Raw genomic sequence first — 19,844 nt, forward strand, 5'->3', positions numbered from 1 at the left:
AACAAACTATCATACTGTACTTGGTCAATTGTTTTAGTGAATGTTTCCTGTGAAGGCTGGTAGTTCAGTGAGAACAAAGCACAGGTCATACTTACCTTTGTGGTAACGTATCATACCATCTGATAGATGCCATAAGGGTGGATACATGTGTCCAAGCCAAGAGTCAAATAACCAAGTGCAATAAAGGAAAAGAAAGGAGTGTAATTAACTTCAAGGTGTTCCCAGAAAAGCAGTCACCGTTGCAGCAACACTCCATTTAACCATCAAACACGGAAAGGATGGGAGGTCTCTCAACATCACACAACCAGAGCACAGTGGTGTTGGCATTTGTACCCCGGGTTCTCTTAGGCCTGAACCTGTACATGCTCCACTTAAACAGCTTCATAATCAGCCCTACAGAGAACTTTTTTTTTAATTTTATTAATGTAAAATCCCCATTTCCCAAAGATACTTAGCACGCCACACCTCGTACACAGGTGCACCAGGGACAGGACACAGCCAAAGCTGTCACTCCTCTCTGCTCCTGCGCTGCCGAAATCCCGGGATCCTTCGAGGCGACCAAGCAAGAATGACATCTCTAGAAAACTATCCTCTCTTAGCTGCCTGCCCCCAAAATCCGCAATTTCTCTTTTTCCACACTTCGAGTTTTTCTTCTTCCTGCCCAGACCCCACTGAGCTTCCAAACCGTCCCACAGCGTCTCTGTGACTCACAAAACTTGAGATCAAAGGAGGCAATGAATTACACCCCGCGGGCTTCACCTGTGCCGATGTACCCCCGGCCTCTGCCCACGACCTTGTGATGTGTCTGTGAGCCCTCACAGACATGACTCATTCTTCTCCCCCTTAATCGCCTTGGGGTTGAACGCCTGAGCTCCTGGCCCTCTGCTACTAATGTGGCATCTCGGACTCACTGAATTCCACTGCCCAGGACCACAGATCAAAGGCCGAGGCGGAGTGTGTGGGTACAGGAAATCACAGGTTGATGAGGGCTGGATTGTCACTGAGCTGGCCAGTCACAAGCTCCAACCCCAGCTTTTGAAACCTGTTTCCCTGTTTGGTAAAAACCAAATCAGTCCCACCGAGGATGGAAATGAACAGGCCACTAGCGGCAATTGTGTTTTGCTCAACTGCCATCGACCCTTCAAGCAAGGGTGGGAGGAGATGGGCATCCAGCTTCCGGCAGCGGGCAGAGTGACGCTTTTGTGTGGGGTCTGCCACGGATCTGGGCAGTGCTGGGTAGTTCATGCTGATAATGTCTTAGGTGATCGCAGCAAAAGCAGGTAGCAACTGATGTCCCCATTACGGATAAGGAAACAGACTCGAAACATTTAAGCTTTGCCACTGTGGTGCAGTAGGACTGCAACTAAGGTCTCCATGACTGTAGGGGGCCCTGCTCCCGCTTTTATGCTCGGAGTTACGGCTACAGATGCTCTGAGGCCTGTATGAAAAAAACCCTGGGGACATCTGGGGAGGAATCCAGCAAGCTCTGGAAATACACCACGGTCCCAGAAGCTCTGGAAAATTCACAACAAAGGGGGAACCAGAAATTTGTTCTTTTGGAGGGACTACTTAAATGCTCGGAGCTCTGACACGGGAGCAGAAATGCTAACCTCACAATCATGATGGCAGGTTTAAGATACGGAAATACAAAGCTCTGAGCACTCTGCCTCCCGCTGGGCAATAGTTCCAATAAGAGGAGGTGGTATTATGGGTAGGATACATTGATGACATAAATTAGGGGGTCAAAGGCTGTACCTTTTCTCAACACAGGGCTGTTCTCTAGTATATGGGAGAAAAGGGCCAACAAACCGTGGCTTATTTTCGACCTGTGGCATCTCTGAACCTTCTTCCCTTCAGCCTCAGGCAGGTCCAAGTTCATCGGGAGGCCAAGTGGAGGAGCAGACCGCATCACTTCCTCTGACTCCTCCCCCGAGAGCCCCCATTTTGCATGCCCATAATTCTTTGATTATGTGCTTATAAATAAAGGCATAATTATGTAATCCCCAAGCAATTACAATTCCAGGGGTGGCAAGGGGGGCAACGCTAGATCAACAGTCTACTCTTCTTTAGACCCCAGATGGCTTTAACCAAACCTAGCTCTTAAAGGCCTAAAGGTGTCTTCTCCCCTTTAAAGCTCTATAGATTTGTCACCGAAGACAACACACAAAATAGTAAATGCCAGGTGTCAAGGAAGGGAACCGATGTTAGGAAAGGAAACACGTATGCTGTGCCCTGCGCTTGGCATACAGGAAGTACTCAATCAACAGTGGAATTGGGATTTCTGGTTTGTTCTAAAGGTAGGCTATCCCGAGCTGGCCCCGCCATCCTCTTCCTTGGCCAGGTTCCGCTTCTGGAAGGGAACGTCCGGGAGCTGTGCTGCGGGCCCTCTCCACTCTGACTTTCCCTGGCTCCATGTGCACGGGGACCCTGTGTCTCTACCCCGACTGACAGATCCCAGTGCTGCTCCATACAAGAGGGGCCTGTTGCTCAGCCATGTTCACGGCTCATTCTAATTTCATTCATCCTGACTCCTGCTTTTGTTCCTGAACTACTCCTCTCTCTGTCTCTTGACCTCTTTGTCCGGCTTGTCCTGGCCCTCTGGGTGGAGAGGGGGAGGGGTTAGGACAGCAAAAGGCCGGCCTTTTTAGAGGTGGTCTGCACACACCCCAATGACGTCCTGTGGGCTCTGGTCTCTCCCAGGAGCGCTCCCTCTAACTTTTAAATGTCAATTTTTACCTTTCATACTTCCCTTACTGCAGAACAGTTTGGGGACTGTGATGGTTCATTTTATGTGTCAACTTGACTGAGCCATGGGGTGCCCAGATATTTGGTCAAACAGTATTCTGGGTGTATTTGGAGGAGCTTAACATTTGAATCAGGACATTAAGCAGATTGCCCTCCCTCATGTGGGTGGGCCTCATCCAGTCAGTTGAAGGCCTTGACAGAACGAAAGGGCTGACCTTTCCCTCAGTAAGAGACTTCCTCCTGCCTGACAGCCTTCAAACTGGGATATTCTTTTCTTTCCTCCTGCCTTTGGATCTGAACTGAAACACCAGCTCTTCCTAGGTCTGGAGCCTGCCATCCTTTTGAATGGAACTGTATCATCGGCTTTCCTGGGTCTCCAGCTTGCCAACTCACCCTGCAGATCCTGGGACTTGCCCATCTTGATAACTGCATGAGCCAATTATTTATAATAAATCTCTTTACACATGCACATGCGCACACGCATACCCTCTTCCTCTATTTCTCTGGAGGGACCAAGAACAGTCCACAGATCATACTTTGAGTGGCATTGCCCATACCTAGCCTCTCGATTCCCAGGGCCTGGCACGCTGCCTGTACTTAACAAACATCTGAGGAAGGGATGAAGGGAAGGACTGACATCTAGAACTTAAAAAAAAAAAAGGCATAAAATACCAGTTACTTAAAAAGTGGCCTCATTATATACAAAAAAAAGTAGCCTCATTATAATATTAAATGCTGGGGAAGAGGGAGAGATAACCAAGAAAAGTAAGCAAATTAAGTAGAGTTGTAAGAGTCTGGAATTCAGAAGAAGAAGGAACTGAATTTGAATTATGGTTCTACTTACTAATAAACTTTGGCAAAAGACTTAACCTCTTGGGACGCCTGGGTGGCTCAGTCGGTTAAGGGTCTGCCTTCGGCTCAGGTCATGATCCCACGGTCCTGGGATTGAGTCCCACATCGGGCTCCTTGCTCAGTGAGGAGTCTGCCTCTTCCTCTGCCTGCCACTCTCCCTGCTTGTGCATGCTCTCTCTCCCTCTCTCTCTGACACATAAATAAAATCTCAAAAAAAAAAAAAGAAAAAAGCTCATTACTTTGTATCACTCACTGAGTAGTAGTCCACCTATGAATGTACTAGTCTATTGGCTATTTAAAAAAAAAAAAAGACATAACCTCTCTGTGACTCTGTGTTTCCATATATAAAAATGGTGTGTGTGTGTGTATTACCTAGCATCAGGCCTAATTAGGGTAGATAAATAAATACTCCTTTTCCTCCTACCCTACTCCATGAAACCAGGAAGCAGGACACATAAAGAAAATAGCAGAAAGGATCCCTCATTTCTGAGCCCCTTTACCTTGCTTCTCTATTACCTTTCCTTCCAGGTTCTATTTTTCAGATATACACAGTCTATTTGTACACATGCTACATCTCGGTCACATAATGCCTACATGTGTTGATCTGTGGTTCAGCCCACTTTGAGTTTAAAATGTCAAAGGAGACATTATTCAAAAGCTTAGCTGACAACATCTTCCTCCTCCCTCCAAAATTCTCAACAAACATGAATTTATCAGCAGATTTGAATCTCTGAATCCACTTGAGATGAATGCTCTGAATTAAGAATCAAAACATCTAAGACTGAGAACAAAAAAGGTAAATTGAAAATCAACCTCTGTGCAGTGTGGTGACAGAGATTAGGGACTTGCCATCCAAAACGTTCTAAGTGATGATCTGAATCAATTTGTGTGCTCTGGATCTCTCTGGATCTCTCCAGAGTGCTAGTGTTGAGCACTGTGATACCCACCACTTGCAGATGGACAGAACAGGACTGTGGGGCTCACTAATGGAGGCAGGGCCAGGACCTGGGTGGGCCTCCCAGACCTGAGGCCACCCATGTAGGGGACTCCTACCAGCCCCTTCCAGTGGTGACAAACCTAGATGTCTCTAGCCAAGGACACCAAAATCCTGCACCATGCCCAGATTTCAGGAAGTCTGTCCTCCTGCATCATTCTACCCATGATGAAGACACTGCATCCTTAACCTCTCTACAGCAAAATCCCCCTACGTACAATCTGTCACCAGGGCCTTCAGATTATTCCTCATGCTTGAAGCACTTGCTTCTCTCACTGTATTTCAAACATTCCATCCCAAACCAAATCTTTTAATCTTATTCTAAAACAGGGGTCAAACTTTTTCTGTAAATGCCCAGAAAGGAAATATGTTTTACTCTGAAGGCAACGAAGCCTCTGATTCAAGTACTCCACTCTGCCAGGTCAGCACAAAAGGAGCCACAGAAATGTGTGACACATGGCTGCGTTCCAATAAAACTTTATTTACAAAAACAAGTAGTGGACCAGCCTAGTTTGTGAACCCTTGTCCTAAGAACCCTGGCCTCCAATCTCTCCCTCTTTCTGCCAGCCTCACTCAGATGCCAGGGATAATGTTCTTCAACCCTATTCCTACTGCATTTTGCGGTTTTTGACAGTGTACAGAAGTAACTCCATCTACTTCAAGGTCATCTATTGAATTCAACAAACGCTCGGTCACAGTTCCTAGTGAGGACACGTCCAGGGTGTGGAAGCTGTGTGTGCCATCTCATTTAATTTAGCAAGACTGAAATGAAGCAGGTATTCTCACTATCCCAGCTTGACTATGAAATGGGAAAACAAAACGAGAAATAAGACACGTGAGTTAACCTGTTCAATGTCATCCCAGCAGCAAATGGCAGAGGGAGCATCACTGGCTCTCAATCAATTGCCCCTTTTTGCTCCAAATCAGAATGTGTCCTGATCATCCCCTCTCTAAACAAGTCCAGTCTAATTGTTGTGTTGCTTCTGCTTCATTTCCTGGTCCCTTAGGCCAGTTGTTCTCAGTCCTGGCTGCCATTACAATCCCCTGGGTAACTTTTTACGAAATATTGATGTGCACAGGCCCCATCCCCAATGACTTAGCTCAGAATCTCTGGAGGTGGGGATCTAGTTAGCATTTTTAGAAGCGGCCACCTTCATGGGGGTCCTCCCGTATAGTCAAGGTTGAGAAACACTGGTTTAGGCATTTCCCTCCAACCTCTGGATAAGACACCATAAACCCCATTTGCAAGCACGCCCGTTGGCCCCTGAAGGCAAATTTAAGAAACAGCTCAGATGCAAAGGAAGTCTTAGCATTGCCACACTTAATTCCAGTTCTGCTCTGACCCCGGGCCCTGGTTTCCTGGCCCGAGTCTCTATTGTATTCTTAGAACAGCTCTATTGGGTAACCCAGGACCTTCCTGATTTCCTAGAAGCAAGGCTGCCCAGTGTTCTAGTTACTTCAAGCTTGGGGTTGTTTTGATTCTGTCCGGGCCTCTCCTTCTGAGCTCATCTGGAGCTCTTTCCAAAGCAGCCTCCCCACCCCAACTCCAGCTGCCAGATCTTCCAGCTTCCCTGGTTCCAGGCTCCCTTCTTGTGATCAACAGGTCACTTTAAGCCAAATTAATTCTCCAATTTCTCACCTTCCATATAAGACTGTGCTCATTAAAAAAAATAAATAAATAAAAAATGCTTAAACAAAATGCTCTCCTTTTTATTAACATCAAAATTTCACACCCTCCTTTAATACATTTTGAAACTGCAAAATAAATAGTGCAGCCAAAGTCATTTTAGAAAAAATCAGAGAACTCAGTTTCATCTTAAAAGTCTCACATTTAAAAAAAAATTTTTTTTAACATTTTGATTGCTGGATGCCCACGTGACATCTGTATCTGAGATGGCACTAATTCTGGGCAGTTTACAAGTCAGAGAATAAGACACGGGGCTCAGCCTGGACATCTTCCTAATTCCAGAACTGTGGAACCAGATCTGCTGTGGGGAGGAAAACGGCAGCAGTAACAGGCAGAGAGGCTGCTCACTTGTTATGGGGTAAACAGGGAACATTTTACCCAAAAATTCCCCAAAGTGATTTTCTGGAAGTTGTCTTGGCAACAAAAGCAAACTTGAATTCCAGCAAAGACCTTGGAGATCTTCTGGCAAAGACTGAAGAACAGTTAAGAAAACTGTTCCCCACAAGCTTCTAAAAAGAATTTGCAACCACAAAGCCACGGAAAAAGCCTGGCTCTGTTTTGTCATAATAGGCTAGATGCAATTTGACTTCTCTCCTCTATGAAAGTATTTTCCAGAACCTTGTGTCTTAAAGAGCTTAAGTCAAGGAAATGAAGACATTTTTAGCACCAATTTGCTGTATCCATAGCTGGGTTTTTGCTCTAAGTGCTTAGAGTATTATCTTAATGAGCAATGATGTCAATGTTTTGCTCCTTGAAACTCTAGGTTCAAGGACCTCAAAGCTTCAAATGCCTTTTTTGCCAAATATCCTAAGTTCTGAAAGTTTGAGGCCATTGGTCTTTGAATTATTGTTCTCACAGCAGAGTAACGAGTCTTTCCACTTCTAAATCTGGGCAATCCTAGTTCTCTTCGAAGTCCAAGGAGTCTAAGTATGGACAGAAGGACTCTGTTAGTCGTATTCAAAGCATCCCCAAACAAGGCAAAGGATAAGGTGTGTAGTGCTTTATTTTTTAAATAATTGCACAGTTTGGCAGTGGAGTCCAGTTCTTCTCTTAGATCACCAGGTGGTTTAGGAAACAACCACTGGACAGTGTGTCCCAGAAAATGTAAGTAGATATTCACTCCATATCTGGAAAACCAACCAGTGTGTAAGAGCATAATTCACATTCCAAACATCTCTGATTAGCTTCTGTCCCCATTGAACTCCTTGACTTCGATCCCTTTTGGCATGACCTCAAAGACAGCCTGCTTTAGTGGTGCTCTCCAGTGGTTGAGTCTGGAAGACAGGGTCTCCCCTTCCATAGGATCTTGAGTCACATTTCATAGGCATGCAACAGGTGAACACAATCCCCTTCAATGGGAGAGTCATCAAAACTACAAGCAAAACTAGCATGATTTTATCCTTTGCAAAGCATTAACTGGCCATCCTCACCCTAGAGTCATCAACACGGACCCTAACCCAGAAATCTTTCAAAATTTCTTTGTGATTTTTCTCTTTGGCAGTACTCAAGATGAAAGATTACTTAGGGGCGCCTGGGTGGCTCAGATGGTTAAGCATCTGCCTTCGGCTCGGGTCATGATCCCAGGGTCCCGGGATCGAGCCCCGCATCGGGCTCCCTGCTTGGCGGCGGGAAGCCTGCTTTTCCCTCTCCCACTCCCTCTACTTGTGTTCCCTCTCTCGCTGTCTCTCTCTGTCAAATAAATAAAATCTTTAAAAAAAAAAAAAGAAAGAAAGATTACCTAAGTATTTTTCTACTGATCTAATTTTTTTTGCAAATTCTAGCAATAAATGTGTTATTTTATATGAAATATTCATGGCCCTTATAAAATCCTACTAATACGTTCCAAGAGTGGCAAATCATAGGTGCTGGGGAGAATCATATTTTACAGTAAAAATTTTGAATGAGTTGTTTTTTTTTTTTAACTAAAATCTTGTTTAAATTAAGAGAGCCACATGGGATGACTCTCTAGCAAGGTTTTAAAATTTTTACATTTGTCACACTAAGGATATTGAAAGCTACCCTTTTCTAAATATGCGAATCCCTACTTGCCATAAAACTCAAACTGTCACTCTTGGTAGCCATATTAATTTAACAAAAAGGAATTTCTTTTTTTTTAATGGGGAGTGCTGACAGTAATATCTGGTTTGGATTGCAGAGGGATGATTTCCCTGGCAGGCAACAGGTGTTTCAAGGATGCCAGGCAAATCAGCAAAACCCCGGCCCCACCCATTCCTGCTCCTTGATTCTCCCTCCACAGTGCTTCTAGGTTAACCTATTTCAGGGGTGGAGTATCCCAGTGAAAGTCAGCTCTATGGAAAAGAGTTAGGGAATCTTGTACAAAGGATCCAAAAGAATGACTGCTTTATATCCTGAGTGTGTCTTTAATCAAACTGCATATGACATGAACTGCGGTGCTTTGCCCTCCTAGGGAGAGGGGGGGAGCTTACCGACAGCACACTCAGACTTCGCTATTCTCCTCTGGGTTTGGAGGACAGCATTTTCAGGAATGCCCGGGGTCTATAATAGGAAAACTCAATGTAAAACAGGACTCAAAGTCTCGAGTGCTCTTCATGCCCTATATTGGGGATGGCACTCAGTTTGCCGCTCTGAAATTAGGCACATGCCAAATCTGAGCAAAAGCTCTCTTCCTCTGCATTGCATGGAAGTGAGGATTAACAAAGGAGAAACATCCTTGCTCCCATTTCTTGTGTTTCAGGCTATCTAGTGTCAGTGAGGACTGGCTTGAGCTGCATCATATTCTCTGGGCCCTCCGACAAACCCATCTCCTCTATAGGCAACTGGTTTTGAGACAAAGCCACTGCCCTTCACACAAACCTCACCCAACTGCCTGCAGATATCACATTGTATGCAAGGCACACTGCACCCAGAGAACCCAACTCTGGCCTGCAGTGTTCATGATACAGTTATATCTGATAAGACACTAAAAGGAAGGGGTTGGAAGGCAGGCCAGTAGAATGAGTGATGAAAGACCAGTAAGGCTCTTCGCTGGCATGGATTAAAGTTAGCAATGGCCATGGAGCTCACCAACAGCTTGAGTAGCTGTCACAAAGAATATTCTAACACATTTCAAAAAGAGGAGGAAGCAAGTATTTTTGTCAATGTGGCTGATCCCCTCAATCACATCCCTCTCCTGCCAACTGCCACATCACCTAAATCAATGCTGTCGTCCTCAGCTCAATTGTAAATTAAAAACAAGAGCAAACAAGCAAAAGCCTGCCTTCCTTTCCTCGATCTTCTTTTCCCTTCTTCAGAGTCTCCAAACCCCTTTTATCAGTTTGACTTACTTATATTCCAATTCCCATGAGTATCTATATGGAAACAAAGGGACCAAAAAAAAAGGGGGGGGGAACCCTCATCATCCCTTTTTTTCACTTATTCCTGACAAATCCAAACCATCCCTCAGGAGGAAATCAGAAATGAAGTATAAGGTTTTATCAGATAGATTGGGGAGGGGGGGGATAGACGATTTTATCAGAAGCTCAGCTTGACAGAAATAACACTTTATCAGGATGGGCACTTGGCAAAGATAAGACATTACCAAGAGCAAGATAGATGTTTGGGTAAAATACAGCACTAATACCTATTAAGCAAAACCTGCCATCTCTACTTTTGATGGGTTGTTACTTATTTCCAAGTCCTACTCCTGGGATGACAGAGACTTTTTATAAGGTGCTTCCAACAGGAGCATAAAAGCAAGGAGAATAAAACCAAGGACGCTCTCGACTCAACTCAGCCATGAAGTAAAGGCAGGCAATGCCTCAGTGAGTGGAGAGGGAGCTGGGCTTGGGTGTGGGGAGCGCTAAGAGACACAGGGGCCCCAAGAGATGCCTTGATGGGGAGCCTCCAGGGCAAGACCCCAATTCCTGGCCCCTGAGAAATGAGCCCTTTGCAGGACCCAGCAGAGGTTTTACTAATGGGACTGACCTCAGAGGCCGTGCCAGGATAGAGATAATGGAGTGGGTTTAACAAGAGAAAAGCCCGGGACAAGCCTCTCAGGACTTTCTGGAACTGCTGTGAAACCCCCTATACTTTATGCCTCCATCTTCCGGCCCTGAAGGGTACCTCGGAGAACCAGCAATCAGCGCCAGCATTCCCAAAGCCCCTCCAGGTGCAGACTCTGTTCTAAGTTCCTGGGCAACATGACTGGCAGCAGGAACGGGTATTAAGGATTTGTGCTGCTTCCTTTGCAGGCCTTGTCACCTGGTGAGTGACCACGGACTCTCCCATTATCTGAGAAATCCTTCCTCGGAACCCTTCTCCCATCTGCCCAGGGTGACTCAGCCACTCCAATCTTCATGTCACTGGATTTCCTGCATCCTGTGACAATAGGGACCTAAGGTAATGGCTCTCATTACATTTGTAATACCTGTTTCTGGAACCTGACTCATGCTGTGACTATCCATTCCCTCAACACCTGTTCAGAGCGGACACCGTGCTGGTGAAGGCAGAGGCCACGCTGACTCACCTTTGCTCCCCGAGCGCCTCATGCCAAGGTCTGCAAGCAGTGGCCCTTCTTATATGCTGGCTACATGGTGGCAACAGACGGGGACTCAGGAATCCCTCATGTCCCCATATCCAAATGACAGCCCTGGGTTCCCACCTCGAAACCCCCTGCTCCCCATCTTAGTGAAGGGCATCACTGTTTCCAGTGTGCACGAACACATGCACACACACACACACACACACACACACACTCACACACTCACACAAGTAGGACTCATTCTTGAACTTCTTCCCTCATGTTCCACACGCACCTCATGTTCCACATGCACCACGTTCCACACGCACCTCATGTTCCACACGCACCACCTTAGCAAGGTATTTGAATGTGGGCTCTACCTTGAAAGTATGCCCCAAATACAAACTTCTGCACCCCCACTGGAGCCCCAGGTCCCACTTTTTCTCATCTAGACTCATGCAATGACCACCTGACCAGGTACCCTACTGCATACGATCTACTTGCCACTCAACAGCCAGATGACATGTACAAATTGTTCTCAGGTCCCATCGTTATCTTGCTCAAACGGCTCCTCTTATGGCTTCCCAGCAGACTTAAAACCCTAATACCCTACAGCGGATTACAAAACTCTTATCAGTCATCTTTCTGACAGTCACATACTCCTCCGCTCCCTCTGTGCCCGCTGCACTGGTCTTTTAGATGCTTCTCGAACATACCAAGCATTCTCCGACCTTGGGGCCTCTACCCTTGCTGTTGGTTTTCACCCTCTTAATCAGGAAATCTGCTTAAATACCACTCCTCAGAGAAAACTCAGGCCACCCTTCAGCCCAATTCTCTTACTCCTTCCGTTGGTTATTCTTCCCCATCGCACACAGCACAGAGCTCCCCCAAGTATAAATTTGTTTTCTTTCTGGTTTGTCTCCACCCCCTAGAATACAAGTTCAACGTTGGAGAGGTGTTTTTTGGATTGGTCTTATCCACTCTTATATGTCCAGGGCCTAGAACTGAGCACACGGTAGACACCCAATAAATGTCTGAAATGACGAAATCAATGAATACAGGCAGTGACTGGAACAATCCAATGATGGGAACTGGTTTTTGAGAGAGAACAATGATTACAGCCCCCTATTGACCACCCACTTTGATCGAGTGGGTCTTACACATTATCTTACTGAAGTGCTGATTCTACAGGGTAGTTTTTATTGTCCCCATTTTAAGGTGGAAGAGGTGGGTTCATTGCGCTTAAGTAACTTGCCGAGCGAGACTTACTGCAAAAGTTAAATGACCCAGCTGAACAAAAGTCTAATAGACACCTGCCCCCAAAGAAAAAGTCTGTTTTCATGCCAGCTCTCTTTCCAGAAAATAAAGGCTGCATTTTGCGGTGACGAGCAGGAGACACGAGAGAGACAAAAGGCAGGATGGTTTCGACAAGCATCAAGAAAGTAAGGAACCTCCTGCAGAAAGAGTACTCGGGGAAGCCAAGTAAAACCATTTGTACCAGCCCACAGGACTCTGCCAAGCTACGGCAAGAACAAGGGGAGCGGACAAAGCAGCCCAAGGATGCTACTGGACATCCCAGAGGGCAAGCGTGCGCCCACGGAAGGAAAGTAGAAGCAGAGAGGGGGAAAGTTTCTGATATCCTGAGCTAGCCGTCCCGGGTACCCTGCCTCAGGGTCACCCTGTGTCCTTTGAAAAGGATGCTGCTGGTTGCCTAAGCAGGAGAGCGAGGGCAGGGAGGCCATTATTTCTAGGGCTGTAAGCGATCCTGCCGTGAGAAACAGAGATGGATCTATTCTGATTTCTGTAGCCTATAAAACAGAAAGGCGGTGGGGGTAGGGGAAAGATGCACACATGCTAATACAAGGGGTCAGGAAGACTCAGCTGCCAGACTCCGGCCAGACAGGAGGAGTGAAGAATTGGGGAAATCAGAATCTTTGTCTGCAATCACCGGGGTATTCAGAGGCTAGGAGGAGGCGGCAGCAGCCGGGGTGGACTAGAAATGGTTAACTCCCAGTTTCTCTCCTGATGAGTAGCTTCAGCTGCTCATCAATAGAATCTCCAGCTGATAATTATTAAGTGAAACTTGGGGCTTGCATTTGCATATGTAAAGCACACTTCCCTCCTAAGCCACAATGGGAGGGAGAATGCACTTCCTGATTGTGCAGCACTGGGAGGTTTGGGTGGGGTGGGGCTCCAGCCTGCTTTGCATGTGCTTCTCCACACTAATCAAGCCAGATATTCAGCAGAAATAAACCCCACATCCCAAAATACGCCATTTGTCAAAATCCAGAGCGCAAATAAGAGACCTCTTTTCTCCGGATCCGAGAAGGATGCATTCTACCACAAAACATGTCTATAAGGAATGTTGATTACCCAGCCAGGCGCACATGGGCTCCCACACACACACCTGGGCTGTTTTACTGGATGGAACGGTTATTAGTTTCTCCAAAAGCAAGGCTTCTATCTTCCTCATGTATTCCTGACACTTTTCAATCTTTGCACCTGTGGATTAAGCAGCTTCAGCCCCGAAGAAGCCAGTAAAGGCAAATAGCATCAAATTCCAAGTCTCTGATGGCTTATCTGTTAGGACATTTGTCTTGGCTTGCGGAGGAGGACAGAAGTTACTGAACACGTCTCTCCTCCCAGAGGAAAGGATGCCATACAGAGAAAAGCCATCAGTCCCAGGAGCACAGTGAGGACACTGTCCTTAGCGTGGCTTGAAAAATCAGGGACTTCAAAATACCAATGCCATTTCTAGGCGCCACGACTTGATTGTAATAAGGATGTCGCTGGGGCTAAATTTACAGGGTGTCTAAAATTATACCCATGACATTCTAAAGGCAGAAACAGACAACAGGATAAAAAAAAAAAAAACAACAACAGTATAAATGATCAACTCTGGGTTTCTTCATCCTTGGTTAAGCCTGTGACCCTCTTGGTACCTCAGTACCCTCATCTGTAAAATGGGAGTAAAGATTCTGCAGGAACCCTCTTACCAAGCATCATCGGTGTTATGTACCTACTACGAACATTCATTCATTTGACCTTTTTTTTTTTTTTTTTGAAGATTTTACTTATTTGAGAGAGAGAGCGCGCATACACACTGGACATGGGGCTTGATCCCGGGACCCTGGTATCATGACCCGAGCCGAAGGCTGACGCTTAACCCACTGAGCCACCCAGGCGCCCCTCATTTTGACCATCTTTTGATATAGGCCTAAGGCGTCTCCTGCAAGAGCACACCCACTGCGTGAACAGGCAGCACACCTTTGTTGCTTAAGTCACAAAGCAATTGTCAAAGGCTTTTGACCAGGATATTATCTTATAGGGAGAACTTAAAAGCCATTTGTGAAGTCATCAGAGCGCAGAAGTCCTTTCATATTTTTATCTCCACCCCCCTCACCTCCCCCCAAGTTGTTTTAGTTGTCTTGCTTCTATCTGACAGCTGCTTTTATGGCAATTTGCCTTTACGTCATTGTTCCAAAATACGCCACTTACTTGTCTATAGACACGCTTCTTCCTGCCCTCATATTTCACTCCCTTCCATAATAATTCAACTGTATCATTTAATTATATGATAGAGATAACACCATAACAGACCGGGAAACAGATTACAATGATTTTTGCTAAGCACAATATCCAACTGGTGGGAGCAAATGTCAAACAGTTCTAGAGAGCAGGCCAATACCCAGGAGACCGTGCATTTGGAAGGCAACGAACAGTACTCTGACAGAGGGAATGGACGCATGCTTGGGGACTGGGTGTGTTCTTAAGTGGGGGTGCACTGAGAATCTTCCACGGAGCCCTTGCCTTGTGGTACTGCTGGGAAGAATGAGAGATTTCCCAGGAGGCACTGTGCTTCACAGCCGAGGTAGGAGACAAGGGCTTGGTTCAAGTTCTTCTTACTATTTATCTTATAGGGGGTCAGGTCACTGCTTCTGTAAACTATGGCTGCAGGCTCTGAAATAACCGTCCATGTGCTTCTGGTAAAAATACTCCTCCTTTACGTTGGTAGAGCCCCGTGAGACTGAGGTCAGAGCATCTGTGGATCTTTGCTCATCATCTCTTGATCTTTCATGTGAACTGATGGAGGCAGAGAAGGGACTGTGGCTGTTCCCACTCTCCAGGAGCCAGGTGAGGTCCAGAGGTTCACAGGCACGTGCCCCGAAATGTCAGGAGCAAGACCAGAAGCGCCGGTCCGCATTCCCTGAAATTGCTTCTCGTGCATATTTTGCTGCTTCCTATCACCTTTACGCCTTTTGGAAGTAGCATAAGCATTTAATAGAGTGAAAAGGTGCACCAAAACAGATCTTCACTTGCAATAAAGAAAGGTCACGAGAGAGCAGACTTGAAGCATCTACGCAGACCCCTCTGCCGACCTTGTCCTTCCACCTGAAACATTTCAGTGGACCTTGAGTCTGGAAGCCTCAGGCTGTGTTGAAGGTCTTCAAAGGCCCACATGGGTACAGCGGAAGTGAGAAAAGTCTCCCCTTGCAGCAACTGAGCCGTTACAGAGAAGGGAACAGAAAAGGGTTATCTGCTGTGCTGACCTTGGGCAAGTAATTTAACACCTATAAGCCTCAAATGACGGAACAAACTTTTCTACCTTACAGGGCTAGTTTAAAAATGCCTATGGGAAAGGCCTAGGTGAGCAGGGACTCTTATGGGCATGGGACATGATGTCCTTAAGTGAAGACACATAGGACCTCATTGTGATTACCAGTACTGTTATTAGACATTGTTCACTTACCATGTTGTTTAATTTAGCAGTAAAAGCAGCCATCTGGTAGATTACAGCATTGATGTCCTCGTATTTGGAGAAGACAAAACTGAAGACAAACAATGCCCTCAGAGCTCTCAAAAGCCAGATGAGTTATTTTCGCCTAGAACAGGAAACGGTCACCCTTCTTCCTTGATATTAATCACATTAGTTCCAGGAACAGAGAGCAGAAACATACAGGGCCAATGTGCACCTGGATGACCACCATCTGCTAGGTGAGGCCTGAAGAGACCTTTCCCACCTGCCCTGGTATAAAACCCATGTTGTGCACCCTCTCATGGGGGCTGGGCCACCATCCCCAAGCTGCCATCACTTCTAGATTCAATGACTGCCAGCACACCTGTATTTCCTATAATGCTATACTATGCCGGGAGCTGGCCCCATCAGGCACCGTAATCTGTTTCCCACTAAAGGAAAGAACACACACATCTGAAGCAAGTAATACCTCCAATTTCCGAACCAAAAAGATATGTATATGGGTCAACGTCTGGCAACATGAATAAATGCAAAAGGATCAAGATGACCTCCCCGTGGTTTGTGTTATCATTCAGGAGGCCATGTGCTTGTAGGGCTGCAGTCTGTGGCCAAGGAGCAGATGGGGTCACGGAGGGCAAGAGACACTGCATGTTGCTAAGGTCAGGCTTTTGTAGAAAACATCCTCATACAAATGACAGGAGCCCTGTAGTTGTCAACCCTGTCTGTTTGGAACGCTGACTTCCTCCAGTCTACAAGCTAATTCTGAACAAGATCCAATAAGTTACTCATTCACTCAATTCACACATTTATAAAGCATCTGCAATATAATGGTCCCTCTACAGGCCCTTTCCCTTGAGAAACTCAAAGCCCAGTGGGAAAGATAAGTAAAGCTGAAACTACAGAGATGATGTTTATCCCTGCAAAGATAAAGTGGTAGGATTAAGGACAGTATGCTAAAGATGATGCACATAGAAGCACCTCCTAGCTCTTAAAGGCTCAGGGAAAACTTCCAGGAGGCATCACATCCATGCTTACAGCTAAAGGACGGGCCCACCAAGAAGCTGGAGGAGAGAAGCACTCAAGCGGAGGAAACAGCATATGCCAAAGCCAAAAACCACGGTTCCCAAACTGTGTGCCAAGATGCCCCAGAGGCAGCCCAGGATATTTTAAAATTTCTGGAGAAGCCTAGCTATTCTCAGTATCTGCTGGGCACTACCTGAACTACTAGCTCAAGGTAGTTCACAGTTTCAACATCTGATTGTACTACATTCCAGGTTTTTGGCAAAGCTGGGTTTTTAGAATTTGCTAGGATAAAAAGCACTGACTGCATGGAAACCAGCGTACAATGGGTATCCAGTCTGATTCCCAGGTTTGAGAAGTTACGCAGCCCATAAGTAAATAACTGTTTACTTAACAGTGAAATTTCCCTTCACTTTAAGTGTGTCCTTTTTTTCAAACAGCTACTAAATTTTTAGGACATGAACAATCAACTGACTAGCTTGGTATTTCATTTGGCCTGTGGGCAAGGTGACACCAAGGGCCCCAGAAAATGACAAAATGTGGGAACCTGTGCTTTAGAGATTGAAGTTGACCGGAGCTTATAATGGACAGAAAAGATTTTCATATGACTAAGGCACGGAGGGCAAGGGGTGGGGGGCGGGGAAGGAAGATGCTGGAAAGACGGATGCGGGCAGATCACAGAGAGCCTTGGAGGCACATGATAGAACCTGACCTTCATGCTTTTTTTTTGTTTTAAGATTTTATTTATTTATTTGACAGAGAGATAGAAAGAGAGAGCATAAGCAGGCAGAGAGGCAGGCAGAGGGAGAGGGAGGAACAGACTCCCCACTGAGCAGGGAACCCAATGCCATGCGGGGCTCGATCCCAGGACCCTGGGACCATGACCTGAGCTGAAGGCAGCCACTTAACCGAATGAGCCACCCAGGCGCCCCAGAACCTGACCTTCATTCTGAGGCCAGCGGGACCCACAAGAGTTTTAAACTTCCCTGTTGCACAGAACATAATACCACCTGACTTTTCCTGGACTCTCCCCAGTTCTCAGAACATCTGCATTTCACAGCTCGTCACATGGGTACCACACAGTTGCATCCACACTGAGGAGTGAGGTTTGCTGAGGACCAGACCAGTTCCAAGGAAAGCCATCATTAAGTCTCTGCAGAGCGGGGCTTGCAATTTCACCTAATCTACTGAACCTAAGTAAAATCGCACTGTAAAGTGTAAAATGCTTTACAACAGAAGTTACCGTTACCTAGCATTTATATGTGGGCTTCACATTCTAAAATTAGTCAAGCTACAGTGAATCTAAGTTCTCTCTGAACCTCTCACAGGGCAAGCTATTAATACCCCCTCTCTCCTCATTCTACATTGGTGCCAAAGCTTACACTTGCTTATTCCTCTAATCCCTAAAACAACTTCTGGATTCAAAGAGAACAAGCTATCTGTGAAATCTGACCCGCTTCACCTCAAGTGTTTGATACATTCAGCATGCTGAAACAATGTATGTTGTCATTTCTCTAAAGCATCAGCTAAGATTTTAAAGAATGCTGACTATTTGTATCTGCACGTGTGATATATTTTTACAACAAACCAAAGAATATTGTAAACGAATTTACTAAAACATTTCATATGAAGATACTTTCCCTTTAAAATGTCACAGTGGGGCGCCTGGGTGGCTCAGTCGTTAAGCATCTGCCTTCGGCTCGGGTCGTGTTCCCAGGGTCCTGGGATCGAGCCCCGCGTTGGGCTCCCTGCTCTGCAGGGAGCCTGCTTCTCCCTCTGCCACTCCCCCTGCTTGTGTTCCCTCTCTCACTGTGTCTCTCTCTGTCAAATGAATAAATAAAATCTTTAAAAAGAAAAAAGAAAAATTTCTTGCCAGGCAGAGAAACACTTGTGTCAACCTAAAGCTAAACTGGCCATATTCAACCCAACTTCCCTTGCAGTTCCAAAAGTCAGAAAACAGCGGGGTATTAAGTAATTAAAAATCACCCTATCTGCTGGGTCTCGAAGAAAAGAACAATGAAGAAGAGAGATTTTGTAAAGGCCATCCTAGAATGAGCACACAGCAGAGGAGAGGAGACAAGACTGCACTGGCATCTCATACACACTCTCTTATATAGGGCAGAAAATGGTCAGGGGGTCAGGGACTTTGGCCAGTTCCAAGATCTTCCCCAGAAAAACCTACTCGCTCTAAAAATGGCAGGAAGAACTGCTATCCTGTATTTATTAACCCTTCTACCTCATTGTGCAGGGTCCCCAGAGGACTGAGTTGAGCTCTACCAGAACAGCAATCCTGGTCTCTCATGGCACCTGCCGCTTCCTCCATCCTAAGAAAGAGGAGCCTACATCTGACTGTGCATCTGTGTGAAGGATCTGCGCATGCTCAGCCTGGCCCTGCTTCCCTGTTCTTTCTGGGGCCGTCAGCCTGTGGAGAGCCTGGGTCACAGGTCTCCAGGGGGAGAAACTGATGTTTACTTTGCTGCTAAGACTGTCTAATTTGGGTGAGGAAGTAAGTCTACCTGGTTGAGACACATTCATTCTCCAAATGGTTTTAACAAAAAGTGGTATTCTGATCTCTCTGTGCTTGGTCCCATGCCTCTCCATCTATTCTCATCTCAGACCTGGAAGGGAGGGGTATTATTAATTGATCCCTAAAACCTTAACGCTAGAAATAAGCCTAAGAACCCAATCAGTTAATGGAAAGGTAGATCTGATAAACCACAAATCATTTGCATTTCACAAATAGGACATGGAGCACCTATAATGAGCAAGACCTCATGCTAGGTGCTGGGGACACGGAGTGAAGAAAGCAGGTATGGTCTCTATTTGGGTCCGATTTCTAGTTCACCAGGAAGACAACCGACGGCCCAATTAATTATTTCGTTGTAAGTGTGATTAGTATAAAGTACTGTGAAGGACCGTAACCAGATTCCCTGGTCTTGGCAACTGCCCCCACTGGATGGGCAAGCCTGAGCCCCAGGAGCCACATTCAACACTGCCACACACCCCCTCACTGCCAAGCCACACCCTCCCTTATCAGCCACACCCCCTCACTGCCAAGCCACACCCTCGTCAACCAGCCACACCCCATCCCTGCCAAGCCACACCCTCACCAACCAGCCACACCCCCATCACTGCCAAGCCACACCCTCACCAACCAGCCACACCCCTGCCAACCAGCCACACCCCCATCCCTGCCAAGCCACACCCTCACCAACCAGCCACACCCCATCACTGCCAAGCCACACCCTCGCCAACCAGCCCCTCCCCATCACTGCCAAGCCACACCCTCACGAACCAGCCACACCCCCTC

General features: G+C 46.3%; 1 protein-coding gene across 5 annotated transcripts in view; it reads right to left on the bottom strand.

Annotated features, from left to right (window-relative positions):
• The window catches only part of LARGE1 (LARGE xylosyl- and glucuronyltransferase 1), a 522,066-nt gene that overhangs the window by 287,137 nt on the left and 215,085 nt on the right, over positions 1-19,844 (bottom strand). Inside the window, exon 1 of one of the 5 annotated variants that reach the window (XM_032416934.1) lies at positions 96-1,083. The exons of the other annotated variants lie outside the window; for them this stretch is intronic. Coding sequence (XP_032272825.1) covers positions 96-147 — 52 coding nt within the window. The 5' untranslated portion in view covers positions 148-1,083. Of the gene's footprint in view, positions 1-95; positions 1,084-19,844 lie in introns of those variants that run through there. 5 annotated transcript variants of the gene reach the window in all.

This window comes from Phoca vitulina, unplaced genomic scaffold, assembly GCF_004348235.1.
Source record: "Phoca vitulina isolate PV1807 unplaced genomic scaffold, GSC_HSeal_1.0 scaffold19, whole genome shotgun sequence".
Lineage (NCBI taxonomy): Eukaryota > Metazoa > Chordata > Mammalia > Carnivora > Phocidae > Phoca > Phoca vitulina.